At 43.7% G+C, this 22242-nt stretch overlaps 1 protein-coding gene across 3 annotated transcripts in view; it reads right to left on the bottom strand.

The window, feature by feature from the left end:
- LOC135197231 (uncharacterized) overlaps positions 1–21506 on the bottom strand; it is an 83237-nt gene extending 61731 nt beyond the window's left edge. Inside the window, exons 1-2 of one of the 3 annotated variants that reach the window (XM_064224314.1) lie at positions 21352–21506; positions 2213–2831 (exon numbers count right to left, since the gene is read on the bottom strand). In XM_064224314.1, coding sequence (XP_064080384.1) covers positions 2213–2744 — 532 coding nt within the window. In that variant the 5' untranslated portion in view covers positions 2745–2831; positions 21352–21506. Of the gene's footprint in view, positions 1–2212; positions 2832–21180; positions 21262–21351 lie in introns of those variants that run through there. The other 2 variants (XM_064224315.1, XM_064224316.1) reach the window with 2 other exon arrangements.
- Between the last annotated feature and the right edge of the window lie 736 nt (positions 21507–22242).

The following is a 22242-nucleotide window of genomic DNA, read 5'->3' as shown; positions in this document are numbered from 1 at the left end:
TGCGCAGACCGCTTACCAACCAAAGATGATGAAATAACCTTGAGCCAGTCTTACTAGACTGCAAAACCCCCACACCAGCCAGTGACTATGATCAAGGGCGAACTCACATTGAACACCTTGGAGGAGGAACAGAAATAGGGAAAAAGTTGGGAAAGAAGCAGAAGGAAAGGAAGAAGCCACACTCGGAGTAACCACCTGAGTACCAAAAGTCAACATTGTGCAGATGGAGAAAAACAACTGCTAGAGCATACAAAAGTGCCTCTAAGGACAGGCTACAAACTGTGGAACCAATGAGAGCTGAAGGAGGAAATTACCAGCTACCATGATGAAAGGAGGCCGAGGGCACAAACGGTACTAACAATGGTGCAGACAAATCGTGCTAAGGGTGCTAAGATGGGTCTGTAGACTAAAGTGTTGAAAAGTTCTAAGGAAGAGCAGAAATTGGGCGCCCGGCTGGGGCTGAATGCTCAGCTGGTGTCGAATGCTCATCTGGTACTGGGCACTTGCCAACTGTGTCCGAACATTTGGGAGAAGGATACTGCAGGCTAGGCCAGCACTGCACTTCCAAACGTCTCTTCAAAGGGCGAGAATCCCTTGGAAAACACCATCGGTACCTGTTGATGGACTCAACTCTCCGAGTCACAAGATAACTCACTTACATTAACCAAGACGCCTTCACAATGTTTATCTGTAGTTGTAGCCTAAGTTACAGACCAGACTGAGGGGGTGTCTACAAGCCAGCAAACCCCATCGGCCTCCCTTGAACCTCCGGTATGTCTTCTCCCAGGTTCAGGGGAGTGTGACAGTGTAGGAGAGCTGGTGGGATGGCAGCCACCTTTTCTGCTGGTACTAAACTTCACTTTTTTATTTTTCACTAAAAACCATTCTCACTGGTGCTTTGGACGGACGCTCCTAATTCTGCCACAGAAACTTGACATCAATTCTAAACTTACTATCAATTCTACCTTCAAGACTGGCAATGACATTGGGGTCGGAAGCATGGGAGCCAGTTATAGGAGTAGGTGGTACAAAGGTAGGAGGACTAGAGGTAGGAGACAATGCTGAAAAAGGGGAAGGAAGGAATGGAAGGAAGAGGAAGATTTCAGCATTAAGGTTAGGCGTAGAATCACAGCTACATTCCCTAACTGCTGCTTTCTGCTTCCTATCCATGTCGAGTTTGTCTAGATGGGACTACAAAATCTTCCATTTTTTCCACTACAGTCTTTACATTCATTGCATGTATTCTCTTTCAAACATGAATGTTACCTACAGCTAGTACAGATTGTATGGGAGTCGTAAGTAGATTTAGTAAGTCTCCTGACAGTACCTAATACTATAGGAACTACAATCAGACATAATGAAGTCACAAGTAAGTCCAACTAAACTGGTTATAAACACCTAAGCTAGTGCTTGTAATAGAAGCTATACATATGTAGGAATACTTCAGAAGATCCTTTAATACAAACCAGAAATAGATGAGAGAATTCAAAACAGAGAAATGTTACTCGAAGGCTGGCAGAAATGAATTGAGCCCTCTTGCTGTGTTGTTACTTACTGTTCCCCCAATAGTGGGTGGGGCTGTCGCCTACACGAAAACAACAGAAGTACGTACTGACGCAGCTTTTAAATTTTGAGCTGCTACACGAGTAGAAATAATAGCAATGTAATTACTTGGTATGTTACTTATATAAAAATAGGTTTTTCCTCTGTCAAAACCTATTTTTTTGCTATGCTACCACTTTGGATGTGAAAATTTCTTTTATATATCTCTTAAACTGAACTTCAAATGTAAAGTCAAGTTAGTTTATACTACTAACATGTGGAATTACTGTTAACTTTAATATATCTAGAAATATTCAAGTGCAGGGTGTGAGACTGGGTCTTTGTCTTTGTTACTTAGCAAACTTGCTTACTGAAGAGGCACAAGACCCCAAAAGCATCTTTTAAGTTGCAGAGTTACTTTATGGTATTCTGCCATGTAGAGTAACAAATGAAATTAAACCATCAGTTAATGGAAGACTGAAGGATAAGATAGAAACATTGCTTTAAGTGTAAGAATATTCTTTAAAAATGTATCTCTAAGGGTAAGAGAGAAACATTGTTTTAAGTGAAAGAATATTCTTTAAAAACGTATCTCCAAGACAAATAATTATCAAACTTTTACTTACTGACTAAAAGGGTTAGTATTAAAAGTAACACAGAAAGAACTTACTTGATGCACCATGTGGTTCATGGATGTCCCGTGTATATATATAATGCCAATCTGGAGGGGGCCCGTTTCTTCTTTGTGGTGCTGTATTCCTGAGCTTTAGTTCCATCTCAGACAAAGGCTTTGGGATGTAATGGTTTTGCTTTGTTTCATTCTTTATATGATTCTGTATAACTAGAGGTTCCCATTTTATTTGAGGCCAATTAAAATCATGAGGAAATTCTCCTTTCACAAGGGCACGCTCAATATATGCCACTGGTTCACTTTTAATGTCAGATGGTTCTGTTTTCACAACAGAATTTATGACTGAAGATTTTTTGACTGATGGAAAGAGCACTGGTGAGAATTTTGGAGGTTTACATAAAGAAGATGGGGGAGATGAGTTTACAGGTTCTTTTTTAACCAAAATCGCTGGAGACTTCCCAGGTTTTGACACCATGGTACTGGATTTTGAAGATGGACTCTGTTCCAAACCACTGCATACAGACCCATTTACCTTTGATGTATTCCACCATGGCCTTCCTTGTTCTGTCATTTTTCATTAAACTGATGGACATTACACCTACTCAATGCTCACACTGGTCATGCACTTTCTGAAAGTACTGTAATTTTCTTGCTCCTCCTGAAAAAATAAGTGTCAGTAGCAATAATGATAAAACTATTAATGCATTAACAATTCAACAATGATACAAGAATAATTTTGGCACCAAATAAGTCAGCCTCGAAGGGGGGGTAAATGGCAAATACTGAAATAAAGCTTGTTTAAAAATCCAACCCAAGAAGTTATTCATATAGAGCCACAATATTTTTAGAAAAGTTATAGAAGTCCCTTCATTTTCAAGGAATACAAATTGCACAAAATATCACAATTTTTGGAAGTAAATTGTATTTTTCCTAGCTATACAAACATGAGGTCCTTTACATAAGGAATTACTTTCGGCGTAGCTGGAATTACGGCTGTTAAATTCTTGAACAAGGTGGTTAGGCAGTAACTACAGTGTGGCAGGCAGGTAGGCTAGCCTGCCCGGTGTAAACACTCCACTTTGCCTCTCGACCCAGGTTCAGATTGAGGGGTGGCATGAGGTGGGCATATATGTAAAGGATCTCAGGTTTGTATGGTAAGGAAAAATTCAATTTTCTTCCAAAAACTGTGAATTGTTCCTACACGATATACAAATCCTTGGTCCTTTACATGAGGAAGACTCACTGATTAGTGGGAGGAATCTGAGTGAGCCTCTAGAACTGACTGGAGTTCTACACACCTAGGCTACTCCTCCTGGCCGTAAGAGCAAGGAGGAGTGCCCTGCCTCTGACAACTTGATTGGAGTAAAGGAGCTGCATGATCAAGAGTCAGACTTCTGGGCCTTTTCGAAATGAGTGAGGAATCGTAACTCATCCGAAAAATGGAAAAAAGGAGCGGGATTGCTTCTATGATTCTGATAAGAAACATAAAAAGAATGCTTTATGAATAAGCTTACCGCATCAATCGTCCGACCAGCCAGTGTTAGTTCGAGTCCTATCCTCAACCCGAAGGAAGAGGAGTGGAAGGACGAGGTCGGGAAGGTGGAGAGGCCAGACACTCTCGCATCCTTCTTACCTCTAGAACAGCACACCATAGGCGAGATGCAACTTGTCCTCTTGAAGGAGTTGGGTAAGCAAACACAACCTGCAAGCATCCACCACTGGTCCAAGGAAATGAGGTTCCAAGGACCTGTGGGCAGGCCCGAAGGGTAAGATAAATATGGTCGCAATGACCTTATCTACCCTCCTGTCCGACATATTCTTCGGAGTGATGACAAGTACCCATCCACTGGACTATCCAACTGCAGAGAAGTCTCTCATGGTCTCATAATATTCCACAGCGGATGAAGGCATCAGGACTCAATGGTGGGTGTCGATCCTTATGGGTACAGGAACATGCCAATAGGACAAAGTAATGACTGATCTGGATCAACCAATACAAAGTACACAGCGTAGCTCATGACGGTCTCAGACTCTTCAACAGCTCCCAACTGACTGCGCTCAATGAAAGGTGAGCAGTCATGTATCCGAGACGTAGTCCCATGACACTCGCCTTTTGAGGGGTTATGCCAAGAAACCATACAAATGGTCTATATTGTTCACCACCAATGTTGGGAGACGAGATGATGATTCTCTCAAAGCATGCGCACATCAGACGAAAGTCAACTGCCTTCTAGAGACTGAGGTCCCTGATGGCAAGAGTTCTCATAGTAGTCGAGTCTCAACTAAGGAGAAACAATACTATATGCCAGTGAAAGACTAAGGTGAATGCGGACCTATGTCTGCACAGCTGAATTGAGAGGAGTTAATTCTCAAGATTCTGAATGTAGAAAAAGTCCCGTTGATGACATCAACCAGTGAAGACGGCTTAATCCCTGTTGTTTTACTGAGGATTGAAAACGCTAAACCACTATTTCACTGCTGTTCGGTGAGAAGTTGGAGTTTGCAATGAAAGCGGAGCGCCTTTCAGTAATGAAAACACATGGATTGTACTGCCTGAAGAACCACTTCTCATGGGCTGGATGAGGGAGGACATTCTCCTACTGGAATAGAGCTGGCAGGGCGGGGAACAGGTGAAGTCTTCTGTTATTCATCTACAATTCGGGGTGAAAAAAGAATAATTGCACACCTACGAATTACGGGATGTATTTAGAAGACAAACTCAGATGTCTGAAAAAATCATTCTGTGTCATCGCAGCGGCAGGTGCGATGATGCAAAAGACTAGGCTTCAGACTTCTGTTACCATGAGGTAAACAGAAAGATGATAACGAGTCTAGTGAGATATCTCTGTATGAAAATTCTCTCAACGGGAATGCGTTCGGCTAGAACCATCGAGTGCAAGAAAATATGGTCGAGCATTTCCATTTTAACCGAAACGGATTTCGGTGAATGCAAACACTTTGGTGTTGTTGTTGTAAACAATACCACCAGTATCTCAAAATTGAAACTGGTAACTCTTGGGAGGCTTGCAAGTTGTAGTTCAATTAAGAGATACTATTAGTCTCGGTCACATACCCGTAGAGTTAACTACAGTATGTGCTTACACCTCGGACAATTCAACTGGTAACAGAAGCATGTCACGAGAGAAATAAACGTAGTATATTTGTAGGTTCCTGTACATAGACCTCCAGCCTAAATTCTCTTCCATTCAAGGAACAAGAATAAGGACTGGAAGCCGACTTCCTTCATTCTCTAATGAAGAGAGCGAAGGTGAAGTTTACCCATAGGACGACCTCTACGGTGATAACAGGATACCGAAGACAACTAATTCAAGCCGAACTGGATGTTCCCAAAACAGTAGCACTGGAGAGGCATTCAAACTCTCGGTGCTATACATTCTGAACGGATTGACGTATGTTCAGTAAAATCCTGGGATTGAACCAAAAACATAGTCTCAGTTCGAATTCCAAGGAGTCAAACTCCACCGAATTCCTCTTATTCCCTTGTTCATTTTCTTCTGGTTATAACCAAGAAGTAAAAAAAAAGGGAAAGGAAAAAAAAAAGAGGAGGATTGACTGTTATTGCCTGTTCTTCTCTATCCCGGGGTTGACCGCCTACTGAGGCGACGAACCGTCAGGTCCATCCAGGCTGAGCCCCTTCCAAGATATTCTTCCTTCAGCAGCAGTACTTCGAACACTAGAAATTCCAGGAATTCGAGCATTTGGCGAGATTCCCGATTATCGTAGTAACAATTACAGGAATTCTCATCTCGCCCACTCTGGACCGTGGTCTCGCCCAAATGTTTGCAGATCGTAGAAGACAAAAACACTTGGAGTGCTAGAAACTCCAAAGAATTTTAAGCACCCCCAAAATTTCGTCAGACAATCATCGGGTGGTGATCCTCCCGATTCCCAGTAGAAATCGAGGAGGAATGGGCAAGATTCTTCCTCAACGACGGGGACTTACGTATGGTAGGACCCGGAGGTCCCTCCAGGAACGCAGTCCCTGATGCGGAATCCTACGGAGAACGCTCTGCAGGATCCCTCCCATTCCCGTCGCAGCCATAGGAAGAGAGGGAATAGGGGAGGAAGACTGGACGCTCTTGCTCACCTTGCCAGCTGAACTAGCAGTCGGAGAAGCAATTACGGGCAGCCATCAACCTGCAGTGATGCCTGCTCAGAGTCTAGGAAAACATTACCATCTGGAGAAAACGTTTTCCCGAGGAGGGTTACGAAACTCGTACCGTAGGCGGAAAGTCTGCCGCTACCGTGACTGTCGTCTGGGTGGGGCTGAGCGTGCACCTGACAGGAGAGAGCAGATACTGTCCTCCGATGCATCCCAGTCCTCGTCGAGGCCGAAACCTCTCAAGAGGACCGAAGGGGGAGCAAACACCGGTTCTCTGCGTGCGCGGTCCAGGTGAACAGCGGTGATGGTCATTCTGTGAGTCTAGAACATCATTGTCCTCGCCAGTCCCCACGATCTCCTCCAACCACTTGAGCGTAAGATCTGTTTGGTCCCAAGACCGAACCAGGCTCATGGCCGGATGGTAAAAAGTGCATTCACCATGGTCACTCCTGTTTGCCTCATTCCTCCCGGTGTAGACCAAGGAGGTTGAAGGGACAGGTGAGGGAGACCTGACATTCCTACCCTGCCTACCAGCAGAACCAGTAGGCTGGGAGGACTGCAGGCGATCACCAACCCACAGTGGCGATCGAGCTGCAGGTCTGGACCAGCGGTCTCCTTGTGGAGAAGCGCTGGACTGAGGACGGTAGCGTCAGTCTCGTGTCAGGGGAGCTGCTACCAGTCGTGCGAGCCGTCTGGTCCCGGTGGGAGCGACGGTCGGGTGACTGGTAGTGTCCACTAACGCGGTGAGAGCAAGCATCGTCCTCATGATCCGCCACTGTACCAGGTCCAGCGAGACTGGACCAGGCTCAGGCGAGGCTGAACCAGGTCCAGGCGAGGCTGGACCTGGTGACCTGGGGGGGACCTCTTCCCAGCCTCGCTACGTGAACGTCAACCCTGGGTAGCGGACGATCGCCAGTCTGGTGAGAGTCACCTGAGCAACTCTTACCATCCTTCCGCTCCGTGCCTGGGTCCTGAAACGGTGAGCATACTCAGCAGTCTGGACCTTGGCTGCACGGTCACCCGTAGGTGACCGTACACTCGGTGCGAGCAGGCGAGACGGTTCCTGATCCAGAGGTGGAACCTCTGGAGCCGTGAGAGGAGGTACAAGCGTAGCCAGTGCCCCTACGGTCCCCATTTCCGGAGGAACGGGAAGACCAGTGGAAGATCCACCAGTCTCACTGGAGCAAGATAGACCCTTAAAAGTCTCTGTGTGAGACTTGTTGGGGTTGGGGGGCAAGGCCATCTTTTTCTTCAGCTGAGGGGCCTTGAAGTCGAAGGGGAAGAGGCAGCAGAAGAAGACGACACCTTCCTCTTCTTCCTGGACTTCCTCTTCGCCAGCTTCCTCAGGACAACCGACAGGTCCTCCATCCAGGACGAAGTTGGGGCAGTTACGGTACCAACATGGCCCAACTGCACCTGTCCAGAGGGACCTGCGGAGTTCCCCGATGAATCAGACCAAATTATCGTACCCAATCTCTTCAAATTATCGTATTTTGATTAATAATCGTTTATCGTACAGATGGTCAAATTACCGTACTCGTACAATAATTATCGCGTGTCTGGGAAACCTGGTCCGCAGTCCCCATGAGTCGACAAGAGGAGAGAGACCAAGGCGCCAAAAGTGGAAAGCGGTGGGAGAGGAGTTACAAAAACGCTCCCGCCTCGTCCAAAAGCGATCGTACAAACTTGAAAGCATTCCTATATGAAACTAAGTAAGAAATCGCTGAAGCTAGAATATCTAACTTGGCGAGAACTGTAGATACTACAGACAGTGTAGACTTGAAAGAGAAACATTAATCGAGCCAGTAGTAAGAGATTTGCTGATAGCCGAAGAGGAAGCGCGCAAAGAACAAACACAAGCATTACAAAGAAAAAGGAATATGCTAGCATACAAGAATTTAGAATAACCAAAACATGAGAGATAAACAGTCGATCGAGTTGACATATCTAAACGTGTAAAACTCGCTTAAGATATATTATCATCTCAAAAAAATGTCTACACCTATATCAAGTATCATTAATCCTATGCATGCTAACACCTTAAACTAGGTGCTAGGTGTTGAAGACGACAGAATGCACCTACGGAGCGAGCATTAACGCTTACCGAAACGTTCCATATGCGAACTCTTTAAAGGTCCTTTGGCGAACGCTTTAAACAAGATTCAGACCATGAAAAGGGCGAAGTAGGTATTGGAGGGCACAGAATCCCATCGTCCCGAGAACCAACCCGGTTCCCTGGCAGCAGACGTTTCCCAACTGTAGCGGCAGTCCTAGGCTCCGGGCTAATCACTGACGAGGGCACCAACACCTTACTTCTAACAGAGAACGCGAAAATGAGCGCACACTGGAGGGATTCGGAACGTTCCCGTCACGAACTAAGTTCAAATTGTATTAGAACTAAAAATAGGTTAATGTTCTAACTTCTCGTTACGCTTTTCCTGAACCGAATGGGGAGTAGAAGACGGAGCTACAATGGAAGTCAATACTAGCCTACTAAAATGCCTAGTCTGAGTAGGGATAGCCTGACAGGTTTAAGCCCTAATCTAACTAATTGCTTTCCCAATCTATTATAGTTCCAGTCTTCCTATATTTGACATATTCAGGCATAAATTTCTCAGAACAATTCCCTACATTCTTCATATCTAGTAGTTCCAAAATCACACCCTGTACCCCTACCAGTACAAAGGAATGTTGATAAACATGTTATTGTTATGATACAATAAAGTTTGTTCATACTTACCTGGCAGATATATATATAGCTGTATTCTCCGACGTCCGACAGAATTTCAAAACTCCCGGCACACGCAGTGGGCGGCCAGGTGGTTAGTACCCATTCCCGCCGCTGGGAGGCGGATATCAGGAATCATTCCCATTTTCTATTCAGATTTTTCATACCACTGTCCCCTGAGGGGAGGTGGGTGGGTACTTTAATATATATATCTGCCAGGTAAGTATGAACAAACTTTATTGTATCATAACAATAACATTTTGTTCATGAAACTTACCTGTCAGATATATATATAGCTGAATCCCACCATTGGAGGTGGGAAGGGACAGAATAGAAGGATTTAGGAAACACCTCAAGTGCAGATGATTGACATCTTGATTCCTTACCTGTTAGCATAGCTGACTTCTTGATTACTGTCACCGAAGTCTGCTTTTGCTTTACTAGAGTTGCCAACAAGGTAGTGACCTGTGTAGTTGGTGCGCTCTAGATGAATCTGTCAACGGGGGCGTGACCACAATGTGACTAGACCATATTGACCATACTGTGAGGGCAACGAAGCTAAAACCACCACCTGACCTAACCTATCGAAGTTAGTCCCATAACTTCTAGGCTAACGAAAGGGAAAGCGCCTCAAGCGACCAACCCTTCAAAGTTAAAAGCACACCTATCCCTTTTCTATAGGATAGGATTCGTGCTGCTTCCTGCCTCCAATAATATTTCTAACTGGATATGTATGGTCCTAGCTGACTCGCAGATCTCATATGTCGTCTTCACATCCCGTCGGGAGTGTGAAGCGAACACAGAGTTGCTTCGCTCAAACGTGGCACTCAGGATATTACGAGTGTCATGCTCTGTTGAAATGCTTCCGAGGCCGCGCCCTCACCTCGTGAGCATTTACTTTAAAGGTTTCAAATCTTTGTTCAAACATGACGAATGAGGCCTCTTAGAAAGACTCCTTAAAAATAACGCCAGGGCGTTCTTCGACATGGGCAAGTCTGGTCTTTTACGGAACACCGCAGATTGTCCGAATGACCTCGACTTTCTTTAGTTTTATCAAGATAAAACTTGAGAGTCCCGACAGGGCACAGGACTCTCTGTGGCTCTTGCCTCCAAACAAAAATTGTGCCATCCCCTTGATCTCCAGGTCTCTGGGCCAAGGGTTAGACGGGTTTTTGTTCTTAGCAAGAACGGAAGGCTTAGAGGACACCGAATTATGTCCTCTAAAGCCAAACCTCTGATGATGGCTAAAACCTCACTACCATCTTTGCCGCAGCTAGAGTGGTTTAGAAAATTAGCCTTTCTGGTTACGTGTATTAAGTTTACAGAAAGGAGAGGTTCGAAATGCTTTGACATCAGGAACTTCAGACTACATCTACGTTCCATGCCGGAAGCTTCGATCTAAAAAATTTCAAGATTTCCACAGACCTCAAAGATCGTGAAGGGCTTTGTTGTTTGACAGATCCGAATCTCTGAGCCTAGAGGCCGTCAACATATTTCCGTATTCTACATAGTTGGGACTGCTAGCTTATCCCATACTTCAGACGGAATGGGGGAAGGCGGTAAAGTAATTCACAGAGGTCAGAGGTGGAGGAACAGAACAGTCATTCCTTCCTGCCCTATGTCCAGAAACGGCCCACTCCGATTGGTACACTGCAAAATATGCAGCACTGCTTTGCTTTGGCAATGAGACTTGCAATTAATCTTGAAGATCCTCTCGCTTCTTGACAGTCTGAACGCATTCAGACTCAGAGCGGAGAGATTTTAGGTACCTCTCGAAGTGAGGCTGTTAGAGTAGACCGATTCTCTCAGGGAAGGGTCTTGGAAAGTGCTCTCTGAAGGACGTGACCTCTGTGAATCCAGCCTCTCGAAGGCCAACATGGGGCGATCAGCGTCTTTCTCAATCCCTCTGACGCCAGCGATTATCTTATTACATTTCCTAAGCTTTTGAATAGGGGAAAAGGGCTAACCAAACTATCCCCATTCCATACTATAGGATGGCGTCTATTGCTACCGCTCTCGGATCGAGAATAAGGGCGCAAACGTAGAGAAGCTTCTTCGTCTTCAATATTGCAAAATCTACGAAAGGACTCCCTCCCCAAAGTCTCCACAACTCTCGACATACTTCTAAGCGAGGATTACTCAAAAGTCAAACGTCAGTAGTTGCTGCCGTCGATCGAGAAGATCCGCACGGACGTGCCAATCGTGTAACGAACCTCTTAAGGATCGTTACGTTCCGTGCCTATGCCGATAACCATCTCTCTTTTCTTGGGATATGAGAGAGCTGCGGAATTATCTGAGATGATTTGGACCACTCGACCAAACCTCACCCTATTCGAGGAACTGGAGAGCCAACCAAATTGCTTCCAATTCTTTTAGATTATGTGCCAGGACCTCTGTCCGGATGCCTGGCTCCCTCTCATTATCACCTGAGGTGATCCTTAACCCATTGAGAGACGTTTAGAATTATCTCTAGATCTTTGATGTTATTTCAGTTCTCCTGTAGGAAAAACTGTAGAGGTCTGAATTGCAGTCTATTCAGGGAAACAAGCTTCTCCAGCGAGGAAATGGTCCCCAGCAGACTCATCCATTCCCTCACTAAGCATGCTTCCTTCCCTAATAAGGCTGCGCTTTGCATAAGCAGGAGAGCATTATTATAGTGCTATGCTGCGGTTAGACTCGTACAGAATTCTGTTACAGTGCGGTAAGCAGCGCCGAACATGTCTAAGAGATATCTCTGTTGAAAATTTCTTTCTTAGCAAAAGGAAGTCGTTTATTCATGATTACCAGAAATCCCCTCAACCCGAGGCGAAAGTCATGATTGTAGGGCAGAGATACGGTTCGTAAATCAATCCCGCGGGAGAGAGAGACGTAACCGACTGAGCAGTACAACGAGCTACCTAACACTGAGTTGGTGACAGTGTGAGACACTGTGACAGTTACAGGCAGCAGCTTATGTTCACCTTCTCGCAGTCTTATGCCGAGTTGCCAGCTATTCTATCATCTAAGGAATAGATTTTCCATTATTTGAACAGAAACTCTCAAGTTGGCATATCTAAGCGAAACAGAATTCGCTAATACAGAAAGCTGATTTTGTGTTGTCGTAACATTACGCTTAATTAACCAAATGTTAAATCGGAAACTCCTGGAAAGTTGCCGGGAGTACCGATTAAATATACTGCGTCATCCACAATGACAGCAACCTCTCGTTTCGCACTATTCTGCCTGAGTTACCAGCTACTCTCTTCTACGAAGGAATAGGTTCGTTACTATTATCGATCATAAGAAAATTCTCAAGCAGGCATATTTAAGCGAAACATAATTCGCTACATGCAGAAGCTGAGTTGGTGTTGTTGTAACAATACCTTCAAGCATTGTCCTTACACCGGAAACTCCTGGAAGTTTGCAGGAAGGACCGATTAAATACACTTAAAATAACAGTCCTTTCGGTTGCCATCTGTAGAGGTAACCACGATATGCGTATATGACTGACTTTCATTAGTAATATGACGCGAAGATAAAATACCTAAGTATTGCAGTCACTTGAACATCTAATTCTCTACTACATTCTTTCCTCCTCGACGAGGAAGAGAGAGAGAATGGAAATCGACTGTCTTCATCTTTTTGCCAAGAAAAGGAATAATATTATTCAAATGGAAATCCTCAAGTGAGAACCGAAGATCGAAAAGGAAAGTTTCAAGCTTCTTATGATATTTGACATAAGACTTCATGGACGTAGTCTATAAGTCTTTTTTCCTGGATGAGCCTCTGACTAATGAATGAGAGCTCTTTCGAAATTTTGTTACTTATCCGCTTATGCGATAAAATGTTATTAAGAACCTTGTCAATGAGAACTAACCCAATTGCATGACGGAAAGTAATCCAGGAATTCGAGCATATAGCCTTCCCGATTCCCGCAGAAATCGAGGAAGGGGCAGGATTCCTGATTAGAGACTGGGCTTACGACAGGAAGGACCTTAATGTTCCCCTTCGGCAGCGCAATCCCGAAAGCAGACGAGGCGTTTTATGACACCGAAATCTGCTTACAGTTTTCCTGGAATTCATCAAGTGATGGATTCTATTGAACGCTCCCTTCGTAGAAAGCGAAGTAGACATCTTGACGAGACCAAACTCCTTCCTATACCCGTTACGACACGCCATCTTGACAAGAGCGTTCTTGCAGGAATCCTGCGCACGTCTTGATGCGTAGGACGCCCATACCTATCGTTCTGAAGAACGTCCTGGCAAGTGCCTCTACCGAGCGTCATGACGTGTAGGATGCCGAGCGTCTTCAAAGCGTCCTCCGTAGCTCCTGGGCGAGCGTCCTCGCTAGCGTCCTGGCGAGCGTCCTCGCTAGCGTCCTGGCGAAGCGTCAGATGTGTAAGACTCGAGCGTTCCTTCCAAAAAGCTTATCAATGTTTATGACGTCGAGCGTCTTCTGAAAAGGCCACCCGAAAAGCGTCCTGGAGAGCCGCACACTGCTCCTGAAGTGTGAGAGCACTATAGGAAGGACGTAAGGCTATCGTCTCCAAGACGGCCTTAAAGACTTTCGTTACCTTCTAACAAAGACGGTGGCCGCCTGTGCAACATTTTGCGTCTTAGTAATGCAAATGAACATATCCAAGACACGCGCTCAAAAAAGGAAACGCCGAGCGGGTTTCCGAAAGGCATCGTCGCGAGGTGCTTGCCGAACGTCCTGATTGCATTCTTTGAGCGTCTTGAAGAGCGTCCGGAATAGAAGAGCGACGAACATCAAGGGAAGCGTCATAGTGAATGACGTGCGTCAACCCGAGTAACTTGAGAGGCTTCCTGGCGAGGGAGAGAGCCGCTCATGAAACGTCGAGCGTCCTAAGCATAAGTACGGTGATCGTCATCAGGACGAGTCTTAAGGACGTTCGCCACTCTTGACAAAACGACGGACCGGCTGTGCGACATCTTGCGTCTTTGTCACGCTCATCGACACTGCAGAAGGGCATTTAAAAGGACGCCTGTGTGTTCTTGGGTATGAGGAATTCTTTGCCCTTCTCCTGTCGAAAACTAGGATAGTCTGTCCAGTGTCATCTCTGTCCGCTGACAGAGCGTCCCTTAGGGACGAGTAAGATGCGTCTTGGCGAGCTGTTTGACTATGCAAATCAGCTTGCCGGACGTCAATCTTTGAGCTTGAACAATATCCCGTTTCGTAGTAAAGCGAACGTCACATAACGTATACATAGCGCCATGAGGGGAGGAGGAAACCTTAGCCGATGACAAATAAGACCTCCTTGGAGCGTCCACCAAATTGGCGAAATCTCCTTGAGAAGAAGACGGTGCTTTCAATCCTGTTTCTTCTCCTGTTTCGTACCAGATTGTGAAGGTGGAGCGTCTTGGAAAGCAAGAAAACAATCCTTGCTACAAGAGTAAAGACGTTCCTTCCTCTCGATAGAGCGTTGAATGTCTCGAAAGGCATCCTTGTGAGGGTCCTGCCTTAAGGACATTTTTAATCTCTTGACCAAGACGACAGCCGCTGTGCGACATTTTGCGTCTTTGTCACGCTTATCGATATTAAGTCAAGCCGAAGGGACGCCAGATCGATGTGGGTTCCCCGTAACCCTCCTTCGGCTTTCGACATGCCCTCTCCCTAGTCCTGGGAGTCCGACAGAGGTCCAGGCCTAGAGGCGTTATGGGGCGGATCTGACGTTCCCTCCTGACGAGAGAGAGGACGTGAAGCGTCCTCTTCTCTAAAGCTTCTTAGAGGGCGCGAGTCCTTCCGAGAGCTCCAACTTGCGGGGAGGACGCCTCGGAGGACGAGAAGCAATCTTTCATGATTCGTGCACGTGCACGATCTTTGCAGCCTTATCCTGCCGAAGGGACGCCAGATCGGTGGGGGGGGTTCCCGTAACCCTCCTTCGGTTTTCAACTTGCCCCTCCCTGGTCCTGGGAGTCCGACAGAGGTTTAGACCTAGAGGCGTTATAGGACCGATCTGACGCCCCCTCCACAACACTAGGGGCAAAATCAACATCACTACACTCACAACACTGATTGGAGAGCGAGCACTTTTTCAAGCTTACTTGATGTAATCCACAATAATAGAAAGGGCATTACTTCTCACAGAACTTCCTCTAGGCCCGTAAGCCATACCACAGGTTAGGCAAAAATAAAGTCTACTGGAGGTAGTAGGTTCATTATCCTAACTTCGTAGTTACTGTGGAGGAAGACCTCTGATTCTATCACGCTCTAATTTGCGTACATACGAATCATACGTCTCTTTCGGAATCAGTCAACATTACACTAATTACATTGATCTCTCAACAAAGAAAACATGTAAACGTCATGTATACTAAACGAGTGTCTACCGAAGGTTTCGGTAGCCTCCCCTTACCCGTTGCAGACAACAAAATCTGAAACTAGGCTAACTAGATTCAGATATCATATGCAATGAAAAAATTTTAATTAATTTATGATAGCGTATGCCTAGCCACAAAATCCAAGTCAATCATCAAAAAATAAGTAGGATACTTAAGCGGCTAATGAAGTTTCAAAATCCTAGGCGGAGGTAGTGGAAACAGGTGTTTTCACTACCGCGACAGAGAAAAATCTGAATAGAAAATGGGAATGATTCTGATATACCGCCTACCCAGCGGCGGGAAATGGGGTTACTAACCACCTTAGGCCCGCCCACTGCGTGTGCCGGGAGTTTTGAAATTCTGTCGGACGTCGGAGAATACAGCTATATATATATCTGACAGGTAAGTTTCATGAACAAATTCCAATTTCACCATCCTGGTTACACCAAAACATTCCTACATAGCCTGATGTTATTGGTTTTACTTCCGCTGGAAGATATCCTAGGAAAATGAAATTACAATACCGTAAAAAGGTGTAAAACAGCCAAACTTCATAGAATACCAATAATCGCCCAGCCGCAATGGCGGCAAGGAGAATTCTGACGAGCTAAAACATTCGAAACACACCTGGTGGAGAACAGGTAAACTAGACAGTCATCCGGGCAGCCATTCAACTTTTTTTTTTTTAAATGCTGACTCGCCTATTCGGCGGGGAGATATAGCTAATTTAACAGTAGGTAAGATTCATCGCAAATAAAAAGGATTAATTAAAAGAGGGCTGGATGGCCCGCCTCCACCGCTCTCTGCATGCCTGGACCCGCGGGAATGTCACGTCAACCCTGGGCACCAGACGATCACTGCAAGAGCAATTGCCGGTCTGGCGAGAGTCGCCCGAGCGACTCCAACCATCTTCCGCTCCGTGCCTGGGTCCTGACACCGTGAGCGAACTCCGCAGTCTGGACCCTGGCTGTACGGTCACTCGGGCGGCCGAGACGGTTCCCGGTCCGGAGGTGGAACCTTCGGAACCGGGAGAGGAGAAACCAGCGGTGGCCGGTACCTCCATGGTCCCTGTCTGCTTCCTCCCCGAAGAAGGAGAGACGTGCCCCATTCCCAGTGACATAACTCCCGGGTAGTAGTCGTAATGAAAATGATTATCAGCAGGGGATCGGTACAAACACTCGAGGATCAGTACGCAACATGCTACGAGTCATAGGTATAATTCCAAGGTTAGGATCACCAATACGAAGAGCATCCAACCAATACTGCTGAAAACACAATTACCACTAGTCTGTAAAATAAGGAAAAAAATATTAAAGTAATGAGGATACTCCTCACACATCCAAGGGCGCCGCCCTCTGAAGTGAGAGGAGATCCCCCAACATCAGCACCGCACGCCCATCCTTCTACCTTCTTCCAATAGTAAGTGAAAGGAAGAAGAAGAGAAATTACCATAACAACAAAACACGGACAAACCTTGAAGTTCCCTTGGTAATTCCCAAGCGTAAGCGTAATTTCCGGATGAATACATGTCCCGTTACAGGATCAAATCACTTACGTTAAATACATGTCTCATCCTCACGATAAATACATATCTCGTCCTCATGCAGGTCTGAGCCAGTGTTAAAGGGCGAAAGAATGTAAATATGTAGGCATACCTTAGCCGCTGGCTCTTAATACTACAAGTAGAGGGGCGGTTACAAAGGCTATCACAAAAAGTGGGTTTGTATATTAATTGAAAAACCAAGGACAAACCTTTGTTTAGTATTAAAATCAAACACCGTACATGCATAATTATTTAAATACGAAAAATAAACCAAAAGGATCCCACCGGGAAAAAAGATTAACGACCAGTCAGCCGGAGCTCACAAACACAGCCGGAGCTCATAAACACACATCTTCCTCGGAAGACGGCCGAAAGTAAAGTGGAGTGTTTACATCTGGGCAGGCTAGCCTGCTCCACAGTAGTTACTGCTTAACCACCTTGTTCAAGATTCAATGGCCGAAATTCCAGCTACACCGAAGTATATTCCTATTGTTCAAGGACCGAAAGGTTTGTATTACTTATCGGAACCATACATTTTTACCTTGTAATAGGTGGTTTTATCCTTACTGCCATCACAACTGAAACTTCGCAGTGGTTATTTGATCGTAAGTATACACATTGTGGTCTTAATTCACTCCACGTTGCACTTGAACCATGTTGCTGTTCCTGGTTCCTAATTACTCACTCCGCAATCACAGTTACGAGCAGCAGACAACAACACTGATTATGGGTGCAAAGCTTTATTCCCTTAATTGTTTACTTTACTCATTATTTAGTTTAACTTTACTTCAAAATGTTTATTTAATTCATGTCTATTATCCCTTTTTTGCAACCAAACTAACCCCAAAAAATTACAAATATTTCGGATGTATACTTACGAGCAGACGACGCGAGGAAAAATTATTCATTGTTGCCAATCTAGTGGAGCATCCCACATACGCCGATGCATTTACAAACTGTTTTCATGAATTCTAGTTGTCATACTAGTGCAGTAATGATAAAATTGCCGTAATATGTATATATACTACAAATAGATCCGTTAATTTCACTTATTTCCCCGGTTTTCTGTAAGACTCATACTCCGTTAGGAGGGTAAACACATACCAATTGACAACACAGATAAACAAGAAGAGCGCAAAACGCTGCAAAGAATGCCGTAGTTCCCTTTCGATAAGTGCTGGTTAGAGGTCAGGGTTTTGATTGTTGTGATGAAAGTGCCCCAACATCCATGGGTACAAGTGGTGTGCGGATTTAGCACAGGAATGGGAAGTTTATTGACACAAGCGACACCGCAAACATTGAGATGGAGTCAATCTTCTAAATATTTCGAGTTATAAGTAAAAATTCCGAAAGCGTTTTGGTGAAGTTTGCACTGCGTTGGCCACCCTTTTCACTACCCTCTGTTTAAAGCTTTAAATATGGCCTTAATTTCTAACTCTGGAGAAAATAGCCTACTTACTTCAAAAGGAGATTAGAGGTCTTTAGCTCCGTTTCTCACCAACAACAAGTCGCGACTGATGCCCATCTCCAGTGTCAGGACGCGTTATAGGCTAGCCTAAGTACTTTTTCGGAGGGTGGCATGCAGTGATCGTCGGTGGGTTGAGCCAGGCCATGCGGTTGTTTACCCCATATCACATAATGTTGACGAAACTTCAATATTTTGAATGGTATGCTTGAAGTTGTAATTGTATTCTTGTTTCACCAATTAAATATAGAGTGAATAAGGCCTGGCCAGCGCGATGACGATGGATCATCTGCGGTTGTTTATTCTATGGCAGTTTGTTTACGTTTCTTGGTCCCGAACCAAAACTTTGAAGATTGTTTATCTGGTCGAAGTAGATTTTGGCAGTTGACGTTTTTCTATGTAATTTTACTTACTTTACAAGAGTTTAAGGTAATATTTTGCTGGTAGACTGTAGGAACTAATCTGTTACCTAGGTAGTAGGTACCTTTGAACTCTGTACATCAGTACATACCACCCCTTGTACAGTAAGTTCCAAAACTGAAGCGACAATTTTCAGAGGATTTCGTTCGAAATTCACTAACTGGCAACTACAACTCTTAGCTGAAAAATTAATTTTTTTGCTACAGTGAAAGCTCTATCAAGCAAAATAAAGCTAACATATGATGCACAAATATCAAATCTATGATATTTATAACAATCATAAGAAAAAATTACTGTAATAGTTATTATTTTAAAGTATAGTAATTACTTCAAACTATAGAAATGAAACAATTTGAAATTCTCGTTCAACATAGAATTAACAACGTTACCAATGTATATTTCGAGCAATGTGGAAACAAACATTTCATATCATAGTGTATTATCAATTATTTTAGCGAAGATGCATAAAACCATGCAAGTATCAATAGAATGTAAAAGGAAAATCTCCGCGACATTAAACATAATCAACCATGAATGCACATAGATTCAATAGAGAAGTTGGGTGTGGTTGGTAGTTCTGATTTTATCTTCTAGGTCCGAGCATAAAATACCATCTTTGAGAAAGGCTCTAACCGCTGCTGCTACCTTCAGGTGACTAGGCCTAGTTCTGGGCATAGCAAGGCTTACAATGCAGGGCCACTGTCTGTTATTTAGGGAAAAGTAGAACCATTAGGACCGACACCAGGATCTGTCCTTGCACCTAGGAAACAGACTCGCTATAAAAAATAAGAAAGACGGTCGCAAGCAACCAGAACACCCTCAAAAATTATCACCTGGTTAAGTAAGGAGACAATAGACCCCAACCCCAACAACCCCGCCTCACCCTCTACCTCTACCCACAAACCTAACTCCACCTTTTCACTTCAACCTTTTAACTCAAATCTTCCAATCATTCCAACCATGAAATTTAAGACTGAATGTGCGTAAGTGGGCGTATCATAAGGGAGTGATATCACCCAAATTCATATTTCCACGGGCAACCAGTAATCAATTCGATCCAGTCAAGCATTAGTATTGTATAACATAAATTTATGATTTTTTTGCAGATATATATATATAATATATAGATATATATATATATCATATATATATATATATAGATAGTTATTATTATATATATTATATATAGAAGTACCCGAGCATGGACCAATAGGCCTAGTGCTCGATTCTTAAAACAGGCCTCTGGTTATTCCTGACTAGATAAAAAGGTCCTGAGAGAGAGAGAGAGAGAGAGAGAGAGAGAGAGAGAGAGGAGAGAGAGAGAGAGAGCATAACAGGAGATACTCGAATTAAAATAATGCTCGCCAAGCATATTCACACTCCGGATCGTATGGACAAAAATAGTCTCCTTACTAGCACTGCAAAAAAGGGTGGAAACCTACGAAAATAATTGTTTGATGCGACCCTGAACGCTTCAATCAAGCAAAGATTTGCACAATTGAGGAATTAGATGAAATTATTAACTAACAAGCTGGAAAATATATTTCCTTGATTCTTGAATAGGCTTAACCATGTAGCCAATGCTAACCGCGCATATAACTTGGATTTTTTTTTTTTTTTTTTACACCAACTTGTGTCTTATTTATATTTCATTTAATCAGATACTAAACTTCTTTGTGCTTTATCAAAAGACATCATAATAACTTTCGATATAAGCTATAGTAGTAAAGTTAATTTGCAATCATATTAGGCAATGCTTATGCACTCGGTTCCTGCTGCCACTCATTGGTGAACACTTGATATCACACACTGAGAGCCACAGATGTTTCTATGGGGAAATGAGTTTTTTTTTAATAAACAATTATTGAACAAACATTGATCATTCACTGGGGAAATAATTTCTGTGCTTCTACAATTAATCACCGATACGTATTGTTAGATAAAAAGAATGACAATAATTGGAGTAAAATATACTAACTGGCAACCCCACGAGTTTCCAAAGAAATACGATCAGTTCTGAAATTTGTCGCTTCACTTCTGGAACTTACTGTACCATCATGTACTACGTAGGCTAGTCTTCAAACGTAAATTACCTACTGTTTAATTACAGTAAGTAAAATAACATAGGATAACGTCAACTGCCATAGCCTACTTTACCGCGGAATGCGGGCTTAGAATTATACCCATGCAGCAGTCCTAACCCAGCTGACTCTCCCACCAGCTGACCTGGGCTAACCTCTAAACATAGGGCTACCTACTGTTCCACATTTCAGCTCGATCTCGTTGACCAATACAAAGGTCCTAAGTACTAGGCTAGAAGCTAATCAAGGAAATGTCATGGTTACGCTGCTTTCTTTCGACATGATTTTGTGATGGATTACACTGTCTTATTAGGCCTAAAGTTTACCTTTATCCCTTTGTTTCACTCTCGTTGCCTGGACTCGTCCACGCTGGTTGTCTCTACCGTAAACACAAGACATTTACCTTATTTTCACCTTTCTCTATTAACTACTTTGCGATTACGAAAAAAGGGCACCACGCAGAAAAGCATTAGTATAAGTACACGCTGGGTAATTACCTTATGTCCACTCTATGACACCATACGACGGAATATATACGCCAAAATGAAGGAATGTCAGCAGCGAGAGGTTCTGTGAATGGACAGTGGTCATTCAACGGGAGGTTTGTTTTGGCTGGTAGGTGTTTGTGGCGAGCGACAACGCAAGAATACCAATCCAGTGTTGCCAGATCTGGATTCTTAAAAGTAGCGAGAAGTTGCTGTATATGTAGCGAATTTGTATACAATAAAAGTAGCCCCATTTTCTAGTCACTTTTATACGGGCTGCTCTACGAGCAAGAGCCCGTGCTGGCACAAGGCCAGCTTAATCTTAAATAACAACTAGTCACTGGTTGGTTTGTATTAAATGACAATACCTATGGGACATAACATCGTTTCAATAGCTTATTGCCATTACGGCTGCAGAAATTTGATAAAAATGTAATAACAGAATTACTTACCAATATTTAAAATATTAGTTAATAAATTGCAGGCTATATAAAGCAGAGTAGTATACATCCCACCACTCCACCTCTTCATAATTACAGATTATAAAAAATATGTCATTTTCTTCATCAGCATCTACTGCAGCATCAGTTTTCTATACAGAAGAATCATATTTCAACATAGAATTCGGGGGCTCGAATGAAAAGCAACAAGTCATGTTTTATTCAAGATGTTTTGATTTTCAAAATTGATGTCAAAAGTTCTAATCCTATTCTGTTTCTCAATTTAGACTTCACAGATAGTAATATTGAAAAGCTTTAATAATGATAATATCTATCCGAGAAGAGACATATTTACTATAAATTAGTAGCCCAAATATAGCCAAATTAATTTTAAAAGTAGCACAAAAGGTCGCAAGTAGCGAAAGTAAAAATTTAGTAGCACAAGGCCTTCATAAGTAGCCCA

Source organism: Macrobrachium nipponense, chromosome 18 (genome assembly GCF_015104395.2).
Source record: "Macrobrachium nipponense isolate FS-2020 chromosome 18, ASM1510439v2, whole genome shotgun sequence".
NCBI classification, from domain to species: domain Eukaryota; kingdom Metazoa; phylum Arthropoda; class Malacostraca; order Decapoda; family Palaemonidae; genus Macrobrachium; species Macrobrachium nipponense.
Note: the sequence above shows the minus strand (reverse complement) of the source record. Positions and strands in the feature narration are given on the sequence as shown.